The following is a 20,710-nucleotide window of genomic DNA, read 5'->3' on the forward strand; positions in this document are numbered from 1 at the left end:
CTGCCTCCCAACCCCCACGCATGCCAGTACAACAACCTACACTCGACCATTAAGATACGGCTGTGACTCTCAACCTCTCTCAAAGCCAGAATGCGAATGCCTGGTAAAAATCAGAGTTGCGAGGGCATGTTGACAAGGCTGGGAATCAAACATGGGTGTGAAAGAACAGGGTCTCGTGTGTGTTGCAAAACTGTCAGTATGGGACTACCTTTTTTGCTTCACTGGCCTTCCTAACCTGCTAATCATTTACAGATTCCCCTTAACGAACACAGTTAACAGCAGAAATTTCTTTTTAAACACGCAAAACACGCATGCACTGTAGGGTTTCTATGATTCTATGAAGAAGATTTTGTACCTCCTCTCCTGAAACCGCTGTCTAGTGCTGCGTCAGAGTTCCACAGTTTCCTTCTGGGTTACCACCCTAGTAGTCATTATTCCCTCGCCAGGCCAGACTATTCAAATGTGGAGGCATGACAGCAAAGAATGAGTGAAGAGGGCACTCAGCAGAGGACATATCTCCGCCATGCTGTGTTAACACAATGTTATTATAATCATGCAGCTTTTCCTTGAGGCTTTTCCCTGCCTGATTGGTGCTCTGTAACTACAAAACTAAAAAAAGGGGAAGTTTTTTTAAGAGCTTCAGGCCAATCCGCCTCCAACAACCTGCTCTGAAAACTCTGCTCACAATTTGACAGCTGGGACAAATTCCACCACAACAGCTGAGACAACCCACAACATTCTAAAACAATCAACAACATTCTAAATGAAGCAACCCACAATATTCTTTAATAAACAGTCAATTCGCCCTCTCTCTCAATGTTAACGGAACATAGAAGCACTACAGTGCAGAAGGAGGCCATTCGGCCCATCAAGTCTGTACTGACAACAATCCCACCCAGGCCCTATCCCCATAACCCCACATATTCACCCCGCTACTCCACACGTCCCAGGACACTAAGGGGCAATTTAGCATGGCCAATGCACCTAACCCGCACATATTCGGACTGTGGGAGGAAACCCACGCAGACACGCAAAGAATGTGCAAACTCTGCACAGGCAGTTGACCCAAGCCAGGAATCGAACCCAGGTCCCTGGAGCTGCGAAGCAGCAATGCTAACCATTGTGACACCGTGCCACCCTTTAAATCCTTTTTAAAAATCCAGGATCAGGTAGGGCTTTGCTGAAAACTAACCAGTTCTTCCTTGGGCCATACCCGATCTCTGTATCAAGTTTAATTGAAATCCATCCATTAGTTTCTGAGATATATTGTTTCCAGACAGTCTAACAAACAGGGGGTGAAAACATTACATCTGTCCACTTATTTGCAGCTGGAGAATTTACTCTTTATCACATGTTTGCAGTTGGGTGCTGAGATCAACCACATAATATACAAGGCCACCCAACTAAAACCAACTATTGTGATTGAGCACCAGTCAAACTGGGCTTATCTCAGATCTGACTGGAAGAGCAGAAACGTCCTCCAATTAAATATTGGGAATACTGAAGCCATTGTTTCTGTGCCCTGGTCCAATTTCCGTTCCCTAGACTTTATCCATTTCCCTAGCAATGGTCTGGGTTTAAGCTGGTCTGTTTGCAAACTTGATGTCACACCTAACCCCTGAGATGAGCTTCTTACCTCACATTCCCGCCATCACTAAAACTGCTTATCTCCATCTCAGTAATGACTTTGCCCTTGACTCGACACTGAGTGACAATGTTCTGAGTCCAGGGCTGGAGCACAAAAGTCAAGGCTGACACACTCGTGCAGTGCTGAGGGGGCAACTGTACTGTTAGAGGATGCTGCCTTCCAATTGAGACATTAAACCAAGGCCCCACCTGCTTGCTCAGGTGGATGTAGAAGATCCCATGACACTATTCTGAAAAAGAGCTGGGGAGTTATCTCAGGTGTCCTGGCCAATATTCACCCCTCAATCAACATCACAAAAATACAGATTATCTGGTCATTATCTCATTGCTGTTTGTTGGAGTTTCCTGAGTGTAAAGTGGCTGCTATGTTTCCTTACATTGGAGAAAAAGTGCTTCATTGCCTGTAGAGTGCTTTGAGATATCCAGTAGTTGTGAAAAGCACTATATAAATGCAAGTCTTTTTTGTCTCAGCTCATCTCCTGTTGAAACCCTTCTGCCTTTGTTACTTGGCTATTCCAATGCAATCCTGGCTGGTCTCACATGTTGTAACCCCCATAAACTTGAGGTCATTCAAAACTCTGTGCCTATGTCTCAACTCACATCAAGTCCTGTTCGCCTCTGACCCCTGTGTTTGCCGACCCACACCGACTCCTGATCAAGCAACTTTGAGAGTTTGAAATTCCCATCCTTGTTTTCCAAGGAACTACAAAAGTTCATGAATGTAGCCCAATCCATCATGCAAACCAACCGCCCATCCATTGACTCTGTCTACACTTCGCGCTGCCTTGGAAAAGCAGCCAGCATAACTAAGGACCCCATGCACCCCAGACATTCTCTCTTCCACCTTCTTCCTTCGGGAAAAAGATACAGAAGTCTGAGGTCACGTACCAACTGACTCAAGAGCAGCTTCTTCCCTGCTGCTATCAGACTTTTGAATGGACCGACCTCGTATTAAGTTGATCTTTCTCTACACCCTAGCTATGACTGTAACACTACATTCTGCACTCTCTCGTTTCCTTCTGTATGAACGGTATGCTTCGTCTGTATAGTACACAAGAAACAATACTTTTCACTGTATGTTAATACATGTGACAATAATAAATCAAATCAAATCAAAATCAATCCCTCCATGACTTCACCCCTCCCTATTTCTGTAATCTCCTCCAGCCCCAAAACCGTACGAGGTATCTGCAGACCTCTAATTCTGGCCTCTTGAGCAACCTGAGTTTAAACATTCCATCTGTCACTGATGGCTGTACCTTCAACTGCTTTGGCCCTAAGCTCTGGAATACCCCCAAACATCTTTCACATCTCTATCTTGCTTTCCTCCTTTAAGATACTCCTTAAAGCCGCCCTCATTGATCAAGCTTTTAGTCATCTGACCCACTAAGGACGGCACAGTGGTTAACATAGCTGCCTCACAGCGCCAGGGACCCAGGTTCGATTCCTGGCTTGAATCACTGTCTGTGTGGAGTTTGCACATTCTCCTCGACTTTGCGTGGGTTTCCTCCGGGTGCACTGGTTTCCTCCCGCAGTCCAAAGATGTACAGGTTATGCTGATTGGCCAAGGTAAATTGCCCCTTAGTGTCAGGGGGACTGGCAGGGTAAATACGTGGGGCTACGGGAATAGGGGCTGGGTGGGATTGTGGTCAGTGCAGACCTGATGGGCCGAATGGCCTTCTTCTGCACAGTAGAGATTCTATAACTCTTTAGGGCGTTCAGTTTCATATTTTGTTTCATAATGCTTCTTTTAAACACCTTGGGAGGCTTTATTATGTGAAAGGTGCTGTATAAATATAAGTTGTTGTTGTTGAATTTGGGCCTGAAGGTATTCTTCATTTAAGGGAAGCGTACTTTTCTGCAATAACCACTTCCCTCTGACATCCCACTTAATGACTTCTGCTGTTGGCTGATCATAAGATAGCAATGCTGGGGCCATGGAAAAAGGCACAGCTCAGAGCGTGAGCTGGAAAGAGGCCTGTGCTGGAACTCAGCCAGCTGCAAAACAAAACAAGAATGGGAAAAAGTGAAATAGAAAAAAATATATATACAGGCGAGTCTGGACACACTGGCAAGCTTTACTGGAAGACTCTCCCTGATCATTTCCCAAGGCGAGAATTGTCGGAACTCAAAATATTACCTCATCGTTTTGGGAACAGCCCGTGCCTCTGGGGTTACCAGTGATATGTAGTAACGCAGATCAGTCAATCAAAAATGCTTCCTTTACCAGGCATAGGAATAAAAAAAGAGACCCATAGAAGTCTTAAATTGAGTTTCTGCAGATTAAAAGTCAATTTGGTGAAACGTAACTGCCTCAAGAGCTAATGATCTATCGGCTGCTCCCCATCTACATTCTGGTTAAGCACAAACAGGGACACAAGAATCTGGGGGCATTATTGCTGAAGTTGGTGGGATCAGTCCCAAAGGCCTGAAAATGGAGACAAAAACAGAGAGTGCTGCTCTTCTACTCGAGAAGAGAAAAGCTCGAGACCATCTACATAAGATTGTCACTAAGAAATCGAATCGGCCAATCAGAAGAAACCTCTTTACCCAGAGTGTGTGGAAAATGTGGGACTTGCTCGCACAGTGAGTAGTTGAGGCAGAGGTGTGGTTAAGGTAAAGCTAGAGAAGCACATTAGGGAGAAGGGAATAGAGGACGATACATGACATGGTTAGATGTTGAAGGATGGGAGGATGTTCAAGTGGAGTACAAGCACCAGCATGGGCTGGTTGGGCCAAATGGCCTCTTTTCACCCTGTATATGCTATGTTACTCTGTGATGCATCAGGTGGTGAATCTTATTTATTTATAACGTCACAAGTAGGTTTACATTAACACTGCAATGAAGTTATTGTGAAAATCTCCTAGTCGCCACACTCCGGCGCCTGTTCGGGTACACCGAGGGAGAATTTAGCATGGCCAATGCACCTAACCAGCACGTCTTTTGGACTGTGGGAGGAAACTGGAGCGCCCGGAGGAAACCCACTCAGACACAGAGAGAACGTGCACAGACAGTGACCCAAGCTAGGAATTGAACCCGGGTCCCTGGCGCTGTGAGGCAGCAGTGCTAACCAATGTGCCACCATGCTGCCCACGAGGCAATCTTATTTGCCTATCCATTCCAATTTACCACATTACAAGACTGGAAGACCTAAAGTTAAATGTCCTAATCAATGGTAATAGCAAGCAAATGGACCTATTGCAATTTCTCAATGGTTTACATCATGCTCCCAGAATTGCAATATAATGGGCATGGCTGGTCAGGCACCAAACGAGTTGTCAGTGTGATATTTATTGTGGAATTTAACTCTGAGAACGGGATTTGGGATTGTTTGGAGTATTTTTCGGCATTTTTATTTTAATTTTGCTTGATTTTTGTCAGCCAGTCAGTGCCCTTTGATCTTTATAATTAATAACCTGGATATCAAAATTATTTTGCGTAGTTCTTTTTGTGCTTTCTTGAAAAGGAGAAAGAAGTAGGTTAAAGGACGGATGTAAGGGATGCTGACTGCATGCACTCCTGTGAAACCACACGGCCATACATACAGAGCCACCTGAGATAGACTGAATAAAACAGCTCCAGCAGCCTCCAGTTCAGAGTGGGAATGTGTCCTAGAGTCTAATGGAATATGACTTGTGCCATTCATCACAGAGATAGTGAAGGTCCCCCCATAGTCTTGACCCATCATGCCTCATGTAACGACATCCGCAGCAGTCAATCTGCAGTGCGCAGGTGCATCAGGCAGGTCACTGAGGTGCAGTGTCGCATAAAAACCGGCAGCAGAATGAGAGGGCATCATGGTGTTTCTGCTTTCCAGGATTTCCCAAAGGCCAGCGGGTTCATGATGCTACTTGTGGTTATCCAGGTCGTGCCACTCAAAGACACGACCTCAATGAGTCAGGAGTGCTTCCACCCAACCTACACTCGGGTGATCAATGACCAGCCCCATGGGACCATGTTGAGAATGCCCACTGCCCAGGGCACAGTCGAGAATTCATTTTGTTTAATGCAATCCTCTGCGCCGAGCTATTTGAAGCAGCTTCAGATTGGATCAGTGGGTTACTCTTTACAGCCTCGGTTGGTGGCATAATGGCATCAGCTACGAATGCCAAGATACATGTTCACTTATTGTGCGTACTACCTGTACAGTCATCTTGAGGCAGTGTCCAAGACGCCAGGATTGATCTGGGGTATTATATGGTATTATATTTATTTTGCCACTACTGCTTTTTTTCTGGTGAGTCAGCCTTTTGCCTGGTGCAACCTTTGGAAAGGCTGAAGACCAATCTGTCATTGCACCAGCCTTTCCAAGGCTGCTGGCATGCACTGTTTCCCATACATCTGTTCCTTCAGCAACCTTGGCGCTTCTAGAAGCCCCTTTCCAGTCAGGGAATCAACCTGGTAAACACTGCAGCACTAGGGCATGCTGCAGGAATAAATTCAGCTGAAATGTTAGCTGTCAGAGAGAGAATGGTGTAAGGAATCAAAAGGCTTCAATCTAAGTTTGACTTAACCCATAAGGTTCAAGTTTATTTATTTATTAGTCACAAATAGCTACATTAACACTGCAATGAAGTTACTGTGAAAATCCCCTAGTCGCCACACTCCGGCGCCTGTTTAACATGGCCAGTTCACCTAACCTGTACATCTTTGGACTGTGGAAGGAAACTGGAGCATCCGGAGGAAACCCACACAGACACAGGGAGAACGTGCAAACTCCACCTAGACAGTGACCCAAGCCAAGAATCGAACCTTGGGTCGCTGGTGCTGTGAGGCCACAGTGCTAACCACTGTGTTACCGTGCCGCCCATCTGCTTATAAGCTCGAGAGAAAGCTCTCAAAGATTCAGAGAGAGTTAGCTGTGAGCAGCAGCGATGTGTTGGCCTCGGATATGAAGGCACTAATCCCGACTTTCAGCAATGGCTGCAGTTGAGACAGAGCAGAGCTAGGCATAACCCTAGCAACAGCACTATGGAAATCATCACATCACAAACTGAGGACAAGACAGTGAACAGGAACAGTGAGTTGGTCTGTGCATCGTCCTATCCATAATTTAGGGTGTCAAATGTTTCTGCATGTCTCACACACCAGGCTGATTATAAACATCCGTATGATTCACATCAAAAAGTCAAGAAAGAAAATGTACATTTAAAGAGACATCTCTTTGTGAAAAAGTACTTGATGATCCTTTTCCATTTATTTGAGATCTGACTTTGGACACACGCACGCACACACACACACATATTCAATGTTGTAATGTTTTGTCCCTTTAAATGAAGTGGTCTGTTACATGGACTTCTTCACAGTCACTTGCTTTCAGGTCTGACACCGACCCTGTCGATTTTATTCCTCTTGCCAGGTACATGTAGGAAACTGGCAGTGATTCTACATTTGGTTGCTGCCATAGTCAACATTCATCTGAAAATCCTAGCCTTTCATATTGACAATAGTCATAGAGATTTACAGCATGGAAACAGGCCATTTGGCCCAATTTGTCCATGCCACCCCCTTTTTTTAAAACCAGTCCCAATTGCCCGCATTTGGCCCATATCCCTCTATACCCATCTTACCCATGTAACTGTCTAAATGCTTTTTCAAAGACAAAATTGTACCCACCTCTACTACTGTCTCTGGCAGCTTGTTCCAGACACTCACCACCCTCTGTGTGAAAAAGGTGCCCCTCTGGACACTTTTGAATCTCTCACAAGGCCCATTCGAATACATTTTGTTTACAAAACCCACCAAGAGTTGGCACCATTGTTTGCTACGCTGCTGGGATGGTCCATTAACACGGACGGGATTATCAATCAGGTGACAATGGACATGGATCTGAGATCTATTAGAAAGACATGGCTGCTGCATCGTGGGAGGTGCAATCTTTTGAATGAGGTATTAAACCATCTGCCCTCTTAAGGGTGAACATAAAAAGATCCCGTGGCACTGTGTGAAGAAGAGCTGAGGAGTTTGCCTAGTGTTATGGGCTAGCATATATTCCTCAACCATCATCATTACTAAAACTGGGTATTTCTTTCATTGCTGCTTGTCGGAGTTTGATGCACAAACTCCATTCCCTAACCACTGATTCCATCCCTCCGTCTCCATCTCTCTCCCTGACCACTGTCTAAGAGTGAACCAGACTGTGCGCAACTTTGGTTTTCCCCCCTCTAGCAATCTTAAAATTATCATCCTTATTTTCAAATCCTTCCATGGCCTAGCCCTACCCTATCTCTGTAACTTCTGCCAGCCCCACAACACACCGAGATCTTGGCACTCCTCAATTTTGCCCTCTGCTCTTCCCCAGTTTCAGTTGCTCCACTATTGGCAGTTATGGCTTCAGCTGACTAATCCCTAGGCTCTGAAATTCTCTTCCAAAACCTCTTCACGTCTACTTCCATCTTCTTTTAAGACACTCCTTAAACCTTACGCCTTTAACTAAAGTGTCGGTCACCTGGCCTAATACTTCTGTTTGTGGCTGACATCTCAAATATTGCTACTCATAATCATAATAGTCCCATGAAGTGTTTTGGGATGTTTTACAACATTACAGGTGCTATATAAATGCAGTGTACTGGGAGGAAGAAATAATCCATAAATGACTACAATCTGAATTGTTTTTGCTGATGCACAGTTCCCAATGTGGGTGACACGGTGGCGCAGTGGTTAGCACTGCTGCCTCACAGCGCCAGGGATCCGGGTTCGATTCCTGGCTTGGGTCACTGTATGTGCGGAGTTTGCACGTTTTCCCCGTGTCTGCGTGGGTTTCCTCCGGGTGCTCCAATTTCCTCCCACAGTCCAAAGATATGCGGGTTAGGTTGATTGGCCCAGCTAAATTGCCCCTTAGTGTCAGGGGGATTAGCAAGTTAGATACGTGGGGTAGGGTAGGATTGTTGTCGGTCCAGGCTCGATGGGCCGAATGGCCTCCTTCTGCACTGTAGGGATTCTATGATTCTATGACAATGAGGGATAGAGAATTTCCCAAAGTGAATTCTTGCAGACTTTCCAACATGGGAGTTGAAGACAGCAGCTGACCTGTTGTTGGTCAATGTTAACGCTCTGAATTGTGGACGGTGCTTACTGCAAGAAACAGGAAACAAAAAGACACTATAAAAGGAACCCCATTCAATGGTAAAAACAGTTCAGATTGGTGTCTGGGATTACATCGGATCTAATTTTTGTGTGAAACTCTTTTCCTGGGAAAAATACGACACCTTCCTGTTTCCCAGTCAAACGCAATGATTATGTCTTTTGCTTTATTGGTTTCTTCCAGATTTTTTCTGCTAAATGTGCTGGCTGATGCAAAACTGGACACTGAGGTCTAGATTTTCCACTGTAATTTAATAGGAAGAAAGTTTTGCATTTAAATATCATATTTCACCAACATGCCTTACAACCAATGAAGTACGGATGGTAATCCATTCAGTTTAAATAGGTGATTGTGACATTACCATTGTGAAACCATGTCCTGAGTATCAGATCTTAAAGAGATATTTACAGCTGAACCCACTATTGCTCTCTCCCCCCGCCTCATGTTCATACAAGGCTGTTTAATTGCTATGAGGAGCAGGCGCTTTGTATCACTGTGTTGGCTCTGATGCACCCTCAGTGATGACCTTTGTTGCAAGCCACCTCATTGGGTGGTCACCACCCACGGTTAATTCCAGAGATCGCCATGTCTATGCAAAACGGTCTCAGGTCTTTAACAATTAGACACTGGAACACACTTTACACATTAAGCAGCTCCTCAAAGGGCAACCTAGTGTCACTCATCTCCTCACTTGAATGCAAAGAGAGAGGGCAGCCAATCCAGAAATCTCTCCAGTGCCTGAGAAAACATTGACAAATACAGACGGCCAACTGCAAGCTGGAAATCTGGTTACTGGCAGTGTGCAATTGAACTGAAGGGTGAATTAGAATATGGTAATATTCTGCCAAAGGGGACTAGTCAAAGGGTGAGTCATTTGAGAGCTGTGCATCTCCTGATCCGTACTAAATCTTTGATAGATCTTTGAAAGCACGAGTATGTTTGGTAACTGAGTATTTTGTAGAAATTGTTTTTGAAAATCTTTCAATAATTAGATGTGTGCAATTTTCTCCTGTTTGTTCTTAACGCAAGAAAATTGCACCCATGGTATTGTTTGCCAGCATTAATCATTAAATCTTGCAGGAAAAGTTATTTACAAGCAGATAAAAATCCTTCTGGTTTTCTTCATTACTGTTTCCGGACTAGTTATATATTTGAATAGTCACGACAAAGAAAGCCGATTATTATACTGTGTTCAATTAACACAGTGGAGCAGAATGTCAGGCCAATGATTCTCAAAAACATAAGGAACTTGGGACTCCATTTGAAAGGAAGCAATGGAATAAATGCAAATCACTAATGAATTCCATCGTGGGCTGAACTTAGACCCCAAAATATGCCCTACGCTGAAGTCAGGTTGGTTAAAAAAAAACTACCAACCATGCCCTCCGCCTGATTAACATTAGTGCAGTAAATTTCCAAGGATAGTAAATGAGCTGTAACATGTCTTCACTTGGATTTAATCCCCATTGCTGTAGTTAAGGCAGTGAGGCTAGAAGAAGGTGTGTCTTGTTTGAGTGTCAAAGATCTGAATGTGCTACAGATGGTGTTGCTAATAGAGCAGCAATCTCCTACTTACTTATTTAAATCCTTAAATAATTTTGCTTTTCAAACAACATCAAAGTCGTATTGGTGCATTCAAGGCCTGGAATATGTCTTATCACAGGACCTCCCTTATCCCTGGTGCTGAAATCATGGCATTGCCCCCAGTTCCACTTGTGCTCTGTGAGTAACTTGCAGAACCTCCTGTGCATTGATTTTGTTCTGACCCCACAGAATCATTACACAATGCCCAAAAAACACAGCTCTGACTCATGGCCGAATTCCCTTTGACTGCTAAAGGTGAGCACAAGCTCTTGAAACTGCACCCGGTGCTCATTCTTAAGAGAACAGTCTTAAAATTTGAACGGACATGGGAGATTGAAGCATCCATAGGGAATAATAGCCTTGGTGTGTCACTGAGGCAGGTTTGGATGTCACAGAGACAGATCTGTGTGTGTGGTTTCCTCCGGGTGCTCCGGTTTCCTCCCACAGTCCAAAGGTGTGCGGGTTAGGCTGATTGGCCATGCTAAATTGCCCCTTAGCGTCCCAAGATGTGTAGGATAGGGGGATTGCCTGGGTTACAGGGATGGGATCTGGGTGGGATTGTTGTCGGGTGCAGGCTCGATGGGCCGCATGGCCTCCTTCTGCACTGTAGGGATTCTGAGAGAAATCTGTTCACACAGCAAGTCTGGATGATTATCCAGTTTGCGTTTGCTCTATTTCAAACTGTTTACACAGCAGGCAAGGTATCCAAAAACAAAAGATTGCTTGGAAAACATATGGGCAATTGTGTCTGATTCCAAAAACTTAGCCACCCCCCCAGCAAGTGCCACAAATTGATTATCTGCTCTTTATTTTGTAAACTAAAGATAATTGGGAATAGGTCTGTGGATTTGAGTGGGAAAAAAGTTGGCACTATAAGCTGTCAACTGTGGCACTCTCACCTCTCAGGGAAGTTGTGAGTTCAATCCCCATTCCAGAGGTTTCCCCAGTTAAGTACTGAAGAAGTGCTGCACTGTCCTTGGTACCGGTAATCCACCTGTCTTTCCTCTGCGGTAGATGTAAAAGATCCCATTGGGACATGGGGCAATATCCATTCCTCAACAAACATCACTGGAAAAGCAGAGGATTTGGTCATGATCACAACGCTGTTTGCGGGAGCTTGCTGTGCGCAAACTGGCTGCCGCGTTTCCTACATTACAATGGTGACTGCACTTCAAAAGTACTTCATTGGCCGCAAAGCATTTGGGGACATCCTCGGGTTGTGAAAGGTGGTTTTGAATTCTATTCTTTCTTGTTAAATGAAAATATACTTGTACATCCTTCTAAACTTAATTTTTGTTTGAGCTTTATCAACACGAAACTGAAATATTGGTGGTGGGAATAATCTAAGGCGATTAATTGAGAATAGTGCGAGAAACACGTAGGCACGTTGAAGCATCCATGATGTACTAATACCAACAAACCTAGCGATGTCGCATACAGTTATTGCAGAATTATAATAACCCTCCTCTCAGAACATTTTCTCAATAGACCATACAACATCAATTTACAAAGACTCTAATTTTCTAATTACAGTTTTGGGTGATATAGAATCATAGAATCCCTACAATTCAGAGGGAGGCCATTCAGCCCATCAAGCCTGTACCGACAACGATCCCACCCAGGCCCTATCCCCATAGCCCTACGTATTTACCCTGATAATCCCCCTGACACCAAGGGGCAATTTAGCATGGCCAATCAACCTAACCTGCACATCTTTGGAGGAAATCGGAGCACCCGGAGGAAACCCATGCAGACACGGGGAGAACGTGCAAACTCCACACAGATAGTCACCCGAGGCTGGAATTGAACCCTGGTGCTGTGAGGCAGCAGTGCTAATCACTGTGCCATTGTGCCGCCCTTATATATGTGTTATATTAAAGGGAGCAGGTTACATCTTGTTAGAACGAGAAGTTCCAAGAATTGTATCCATCAGATTCCTCTCAAATATTAGCGATCAATGCAAGTTTTGCCACAGGATTATTCTTAAATTCAATTTTAAAATGCTTTTCGGAAATGATGATGTTATCTTTGAGAAGACTATAGCAGACAACAATACTCCATTAACACTGCATCTACTTTAGCCTTGTGTTTACAACTAAGATAGATGGGAGGAGGCTAAATGTAACACTTTACCCAAATTAACCTTAGTATAATTTTGCAAATGCTGTCTATAAAGACTGGTTATCTAACTGGTTCCTTCATGTTTGTTCAGTTACTCACATCTTAATAGCAGCAGTTTTGGATCTGCTTGGCTTATGTACCTCTGGAACATAAATGGACAAATCAATAACAGAATATTGAAGTGTAAGGAAGCTGACTTGATTACTGAAAAATCTGTGAATGGGAGCCCATGTTTTGTTTTGAAGGTAAATTGAAGGCAAATTCAAATTTTAACTTCTGCTATTCAAATAATTCCCTGTAGTTAAGATCTTACTAATATTATCAGTCTCAAATAGTCTGCGTGCAATCACGCACACAGATTTTTTTTTAAATTCAAAAATATACTTTATTCATTAAAAAAACTTTCAAATAAACCATTGCAAAACGACAGATCCAAAAATTACAAACAGTGCAAAAAAAGAATCATTTTTACAGTACAATACTATGCTCATTTACACGACATTACATTCATTACATTTCATTACTTAAAACTATGTACATTCATCAGAGTTTACTGTGTGCCGTTATTTTTCAGATTAGCACACAGTTACGCAGGCCGAGGGTATTCTGCAGTTACCGGGCCCTCGGTCTGCCTCGGTTGAAAGGCGTTACACAGTGGCCTTTCCCCATTGTGCCTTTGCGGCAGCTGCCCCAAGCTTGAGCGCGTAATCACGCACACAGTTATAACACACACAGTACACAACACATAATTCACACTACACATACACATGCATAACACACTACAAACACACACATCACACGTACACACTAATAACACTCAGACATAACACACATCACACATACTAATAACATCCATACACACAAGTAACATATACACGTAACACATAGTACAACACACACACATAACACACTACACACATACATGCATAACACACCACACACACCAACTACATACACACCAATAACACACTACATACACACATCACACACTACATACACACACTACATACACACACATCACACACTACATACACACACATCACACACTACATACATACATACACACACATCACACACTACATACACACACACTACATGCACACACATCACACACTACATACACACACTAATCACACACATCACACACTACATACACACACATCACACATCACACACATCACACTACATACACACACTAATAACACTCAGACATAACACACACATCACACATACTAATAACACCCATGCACACAAGTAACACATACACGTAACACATAGTACACAACACACACACACATAACACACTACACACATACATGCATAACACACCAGATACACCAATAACACACTCACATAAAACACTACATACACACTACATAACACACTAATAACACCCATACAAACACATGTAACACACACACATATAATACACATTATACACACTTGCATAAGGCATCCTTTCATGTCTTTCTATTAACAGTTAGCCTGGATAATTTGTCTGAAGACTAAAAACTCATGACTTATTTTGTGATGCAGCATCACATGACAAAAGTAAGTTCAATTCCTAAGTGTAGGAATGTTCTGAATTTTGTCACCATCTTTATTCATTTAAAATCCATGATATTTGTTTGAGTACTTTTGTTTTCTTCTTGTTATTCTTTGGAAGGATGGGTTTCCACAGAGTGGAGGTAAGCTCCCTTGACCTGAGAGATGTATAGGGGCCCATCTGAGGCAGCATGCTTGCATATCCTTCAGGAAATGAAATACAATGGGGAAGGGGCTGACAACTGACATTATCCCATCAAGATTAATTCCTCGTCGCCCTCAGGGATTTCCAGCAATATAAAGCTGCATGTGATAGCACACACCACCCCAAGCAAACTCCGAGACTCTAAAAATACAAAGTTCCGTGGACAGCACAGCACAGAAATAGGCCATTCAGCCCAACTAGGGGACTTTCACAGTAACTTCATTGCGGTGTTAATGTAAGCCTACTTATGACACTAATAAATAAACTTTAAAACTTTAAACAGGTCTGTGTTGGTGTGGATGTTCCACACAAGCTTGCCTCTCACCCTACTCTATCCAGGTCTATGAGCATTGGCTTTGATTCCTTTCTCCTTCGTGTGTTTATCTAGCTTCTTAAACTCATCTGTGCTACTTGCTTCAACTATTCGTTGTGGTGGCAAGTTCTACAAACACAGCATCAGGTTTTGAAATAGCACAGAACTCCAAATGTAGACGGGGAGGATCCAGAATTTGTATAAACAGACTTTTACAGGATCAGCAAACTACTGCAGATGCGGAAATCTGAAACCAAAGCAGAAAATGCTGGAAAAACTCAGCAATTCTGGCAGTGTCTTTGGAGAAAGAGAGAGATAGACTTAATGTTTTGAGTTCCAAAAAAAAGGCATATTGGACTCGAAAATTCTTCATAACTAAACCCTGTCAATTTGGTATCTCTTCACCATTTCTATGGTTCTAATATCCTTCCTGGACTAAATGCAGTGTTGCAATTCTTGTTCAAGTTCAAATCTATGTAAAGAAGTTTTTAAAAATTAATTTACAGGATGTGCCGTTGGTAGGCCAACATTTATTGCCTATCCCTAATTGTCCTTGGGAAGATGGCAGTGAGCACGATTGACTGTGTAGCAGTTTGATACAACTGAGTGGCTTGCTAGGCTATTTCAGAGGGCAATTAAGAGTCAACCACATTGCTGTGGATCTGGAGTCACGTATAGGCCAGGCCAGACAAGCTTGGTAGATTTCCTTTCCTAAAGGACATTAGTGAACCAGATTTGTTTTTATGACAATGGTCATCAATAGATTTTTAATTCCAGATTGTTATTGAATTCAAATTCCACTAATCTGCCTTTGTGGGATTTAAACCCAGGTCCCCAGAGTATTATCCTGGGTCTCTGGATTACTAGTGAGTGGCAATACCACTATGCCACCTCCCTTCTTTTTACTGAACTTCCAACTTTAAAGGGGTACGTGTTGGCATCCCTGGACACCTCTATATTCCTCTGCCCTCAAGGATCTTACAATTAGGTTTTATCTCATTATTCACCTCTGTTTTTTCTCAAAATGTACTACCTATATTTTTCCACACTGAGCTGCACCTAGCATCTGTCTGGCCTGTTTGCTGACCTCGCTACATCCTCCTTAATCTCCTGCTCACATATCCACTAATTTAGCATCACTCACATGGTTTGATATCATGCCTCTATTTCCAAACCATTTATATCAGTCTATCTGCTGTGGCATCTCACATGGACAATGATAGAATTGTGGAATGATCCAGCACAGGAGGAGGCCATTCTGCCTACTATGCCTGTGCTGATCAAGTAGTCTTCACATACAGCAGCAGTTAAAGGGCAGGAGATGCTTGGACCAGGGCAGGCAACCATCATTCTGCCCTTATCTTAAAAGTCATAATTCTACTCCGATTTTTAAAATTTCCAGTATAAATTCCTACATCCCTGGAACGGAAAGAATCTGTATTAACTTGCAGCATTACAACCGTATCTATCTGGTGGTGGTGGTGAGGCTGCAACTCATCAATGGAGAGTGGGTTTAATTACAGCTCCACAAGTTTCCATCCTCGATGTGGACATGGGATTTTATAATGGGAAAAGTTAACCGGAACTGCATGTAACATTTCAATACTCTACATGGGGAACAGGAGCCAATAGAACTGGGCAAAAATTTAGATGATGGCGGCAAAATGGGACTTTGTAGGGAAGGATTACAGGAAGCTTTAAAAGAATAGAAGCAGGAAGCCATGCAAAGAGAGCATTTGAAATATTGATCCATAAAGTGATGAAGCCAGGGGCGAGAGCTCCAGTAGCAGAGAGGTAGGATGTGTGTATAAATGTGGAGTGTTCCCAAGGTGAAAGAATGCACTCTTGGCAATGGGCCAGATATGTGTAGCAAACTCACTCAGGGACAAGGAGTATGCTGGTGATATGCAGTCGGAGGCTGAGTCTCTGTGAGGAGCCAGTAATGGAGATGGGATTACATGCCGATGAGAAGCAAAGAGGATTGTTTCACTTTTGCTGAAGCTTAGAAAGTTTTGATCCATCCAGAAGATGATGTTGGATGGACTGCTGGATGGGAGCAGCAGCATTCTTGTCCATGCCACACAGGCTGGTATTTAGATAATGACTCGGAGAGGAAGGATAGCACTAGGTTTCCTTCAACACCTTTTTATCTTTAACTGGACTCCTAATTCAAGGATGTGACAACAATGCAGAACATGGAAATTACAGTCCTCTGTGTTCTGCCACGTTTGCTTTTTCCGATATTTGTATTGTGACTTTTCCCTTTCTACCGCGCGAGAACAATTTTGGCAATTGAGCAGGAGACTCCCAGGTATTGAGGCTCTTACACAACGGTCAGTGAGTGACCCTGGTCGACACAGTCTTGTGGCTTCCGCCTTGATTCCTAGCAATCACTGGGCAAGCAGTGAAGCCTACACAACAGCCTGGTTCGCACACTGACCCATGGATCAATAATTTGAGCAGCTACACAATAAACGCTACTAGGATGGAAATCTAACATGTAGACTTCTTTGCCTATGATTAGAATCCATTCTGAGGATATAATGGAAGACCAGTTAGCCTTTATTGCCCACCCTCTGTTGCCTTTGACTGGGCGCAATTAGCCATCTTTCCTATAGGTGTGGATGTGAGGTGGGCGGGGCATGGCTTGGGCGGCAGGTTCGAAGGAGAGCAGGAGGAACATGGCAGCTATAATGCGTGACTCATTCTGAACACATCATCACAGTTTTTTCTTTGTTGGCTAGACCAACATTCATTGCCCATCCCCAACTGCCTTTGAGAAGCTGCCTTCTTGAACCACTGCAGCCCATGTGGCGTAGGTACACCCACAGTGCTGTAAGGGAAGGAATTCTCTAGAATTTTGATCCAGCGAAATCGAAGGAACGGTGATTATAGCTCCAAGTCCGGATAGTGAGCGAAGAAACTTGCAGGTGGTGGCGTTCCCATGTGTCTGCCACCCTTGGTAGAGGGCATGGGTTTGGAAGGCGCTGTCTGGTGAATTGCTGCCTCATGTAAATGGTAGGCACAGTGTGCTGGTGTTGTGAGGGAGTGAACATTTATGGTGGTGGATGGGGTGCCCATCAAACGGGGCTGCTTTGTCCTGCATTCTGTGGAGTTTGAGCATTGTTGAAGCTACACTTATTCAGGCAAAGTGTGACTTGTAGATAGACGATGGGCAGGTTTTGGGGAGTTAGGATATAGAAGTTGATAGTGCACAGAACCAATAAACTCAATTGCTATCATTACTCTCTGGTTAACCCCCCCCCGACCCCGACCATCCATATAGCTCTTAGTAAGGCTCACTGCTCTGTTCACAGCATCTTGCAGACAATGGTGGTACCCACCACGAAATATGTAATAATCCAGAAATATGTAGTGATAAAGGAAAAGAGACTTCAACCGAGGAAATAAGTAATTTGCATGATTTAAACATAATACAGCAATCAAAAGCACGCTGATGCACAGAACAGGAGCAGACATGTCCATTATTACACATCTGCCTTTATCCTCAGCGTGGCATTTTTACGGGCACAGAATTAAGGACCGTTTCTCACCCCTCTCCCCAATATCAAGGTCCAACATCATGCAATCTCTCGCCATCAAACAAAAAAAAAAAATCACAAATTGTCAAACGAGCAGAAATCTGACCACAACGACTGAATCGATTGGAGCTGGATTCGGAAATGAGTGGGAATGATGTGAGGCTGAGATTTTTTAAATGAGGAACGGCGCCTCTCGCCCTCCTTTGCAGTTACTGCACTGGCTGCAACTGACAGCAGAAATGCCACAAGTCCAATGACAGAGCGGCCCATTACTTAATTGTATTTATTGCCACACTGCTCCCCCAACCCCAACCCCCCCCCAGTCACTATTATCATTAAGGTGTTAAGTCCTTCGACACCAGGCAACCACTGTGCAGCATCTAACAAAAGAGAAAAAACACCGCATGGCGGTTGGCTATTATTTCAACATTTTGGACGGATTAACTACTGCTGAAATTGCAGAACACATCACGGGGACACGGCAAGAAATCACCCGCTGCCTTGTCCCATTTGAAGGGCGTTTTAAAATGGACAAGTGTAAATGTCCTGATGTGTGTCAAGACAGTCTATCTTGATGGACCCCATCCTAGGTCCCACCACACCAGGGGTCAGTGACCACCACACCAGGGGTCAGTGACCACCACACCAGGGGATAGTGACCACCACACCAGGGGACAGTGACCACCACCCCTACTTTCGCCAGGAAACTATTGTCACAGGGCAATTTGTGCAACGCGTGTGTCTCTTGACAGAACACCTTTTGTGAAGGGCTCACACTGTTTCTAAAGGGCTCTCATTCAGTGGCTGAAACAGGCGTTATTTCAGCTGGTTTGAGTAGGAATGTAATGGAACCAGTGCAGCCTCGCCTTTTAAGGCTCATATTCATACAGTACGTTTATGAGTATCTTTGCAAACTCGAAATAATTTAATACTGGGGTTTGCCAGATTTTCTCTGAATTAAAGATATATATTACATCCCCATTGTTACATGCCTACAGCACCTACTCTCAGAATCAATGAATCCAGCCAGACATAAGCCATGTCCAATGATTGCACACCCCTTACCTGAACCGAGGGGAATCTTTCACACACTCTTCAAAATCCACTGTCATTTTGAGGCTGTCTTTCTCTCTCGTTTGGCATTCACCCTTCATTTAGTCTGCTCATCGCTTGATCCGAGGGGGAGGAGAGGAGGGGGAAAAGGACAAGACAAACGCGGAGGATATGCCTGCGACCGGTCTTGATTTAGTCCAAAATGGTAGGAATGGTTTGCATCGAATCCCAGACTCTCGGAGCCATTCTCTTGCTCCCTCTGCCTCTTTGCCGGGATACAGAGGATCGCACAGCCGAACCCACGCCTCTGAGAGCTGTCAATCAGACTGTGGGGGGAACGCCCTGCGGGGCGCTGTGACGGCCCAGGGGGCCGCCATCTTTGATAAAGGCATCAGCGAATATCCACTGGGGCTAGAATTGATTGGACTTTCAGCTTTTAAAAAAAAAAGTTTTAAAGTTTGTTTATTATTGTCACAAGTCGGCTTACATTAACACTGCCATGAAGTTACTGTGAAAATCCCCTAGTTGCCACACTCTGGCACCTGTTCGGGTAACACCGAGGGAGAATTCAGCATGGCCAATCCATTTAACCCACACGTCTTTCGGACTGTGGGAGGAAACCGGAGCACCCGGAGGAAACCCACGCAGACACGGGAAGAACGTGCAGACTCCGCACAGCCAGGAATCGAACCCGGGTCCCTGGTTCTGTGAGGCAGCAGTGCTAATCACTTTCACAGATCAAGATGCACGAGACCAGGTTGGGGAGTCCAAACAGGGGCAAATGCTCAGAATGAAATAAAAGGACTGATTAATGATCGGAGATGTACATGGATCTCTGCTTGGTGTTAGTATGCAGACCCTCCCCACACTGAGAATGAAGACATTTTTATTCCATAGCGTGGCTGCTTTATTGTTAAACTCTCTCCATTCCCATTCTGTCTGAATCAACTGAGACACTGACAGCCCCAGGAGTGGCCACTGCCCCGTACCACCACCCTCTCTCATTCCCTTATTTCTCTGTGGTGATTGTCTTTTAAGGGCAACACAGCAGAGTATGGGTCACCTGACCTGGGTGGCCAATCAGGAATCAAGGTGTGGAATCAATCTATGGTGAGAAAGGTTCTGAGGGAGAGGCATTTTGGAAGCAAACTACAGCCCATGTGGCTGCTATACAATTCTTGTTAATAAATACCTTTTGTGCACACTAATGAAGTCTGTGAAAGTGCATCTTTACATGTGGCAATAAATTATCCTGACACTGTTCGACACCCATGAGTATCCAGTTTTAATCAAAGTCTGAAAAAAAAGTACTCAGCAGAATGCCTCTCTTTGGATGAAGAGAACCATTAGACTCCTCCATGGAGCATTGATCACAATATGCCGAATGCCTTGGATATTATCTCCAGCAAACGGAATTGGGGAGGAGACAAATGCAAAGCAATTCTCCTAAGAGTCTATGGAACTCAGACCTATAACCTTATTTGCAATCTTACTGCACCAAACGTGCTTGACTCCAAATAATTTAGTTAGCTCATGGATTTAGTGAAGGCTCAATTGCAACATCAACCATCAAACACTCCAGAGATCCTAATTTAATTTGAGGGCGAGAGCCCCA

General features: G+C 44.0%; 1 protein-coding gene across 1 annotated transcript in view; it reads right to left on the minus strand.

The window, feature by feature from the left end:
* LOC144509919 (arf-GAP with coiled-coil, ANK repeat and PH domain-containing protein 3-like) overlaps window positions 1-19,347 on the minus strand; it is a 361,954-nt gene extending 342,607 nt beyond the window's left edge. The window contains exon 1 of the mRNA XM_078238917.1: window positions 19,108-19,347. Within this exon, the coding sequence (XP_078095043.1) occupies window positions 19,108-19,196 (89 nt within the window). The 5' untranslated portion in view covers window positions 19,197-19,347. The remainder of the gene's footprint in view (window positions 1-19,107) is intronic.
* Window positions 19,348-20,710: the final 1,363 nt, after the last annotated feature.

Source organism: Mustelus asterias, chromosome 22 (assembly GCF_964213995.1).
Source record: "Mustelus asterias chromosome 22, sMusAst1.hap1.1, whole genome shotgun sequence".
Taxonomy (NCBI): Eukaryota; Metazoa; Chordata; class Chondrichthyes; order Carcharhiniformes; family Triakidae; genus Mustelus; species Mustelus asterias.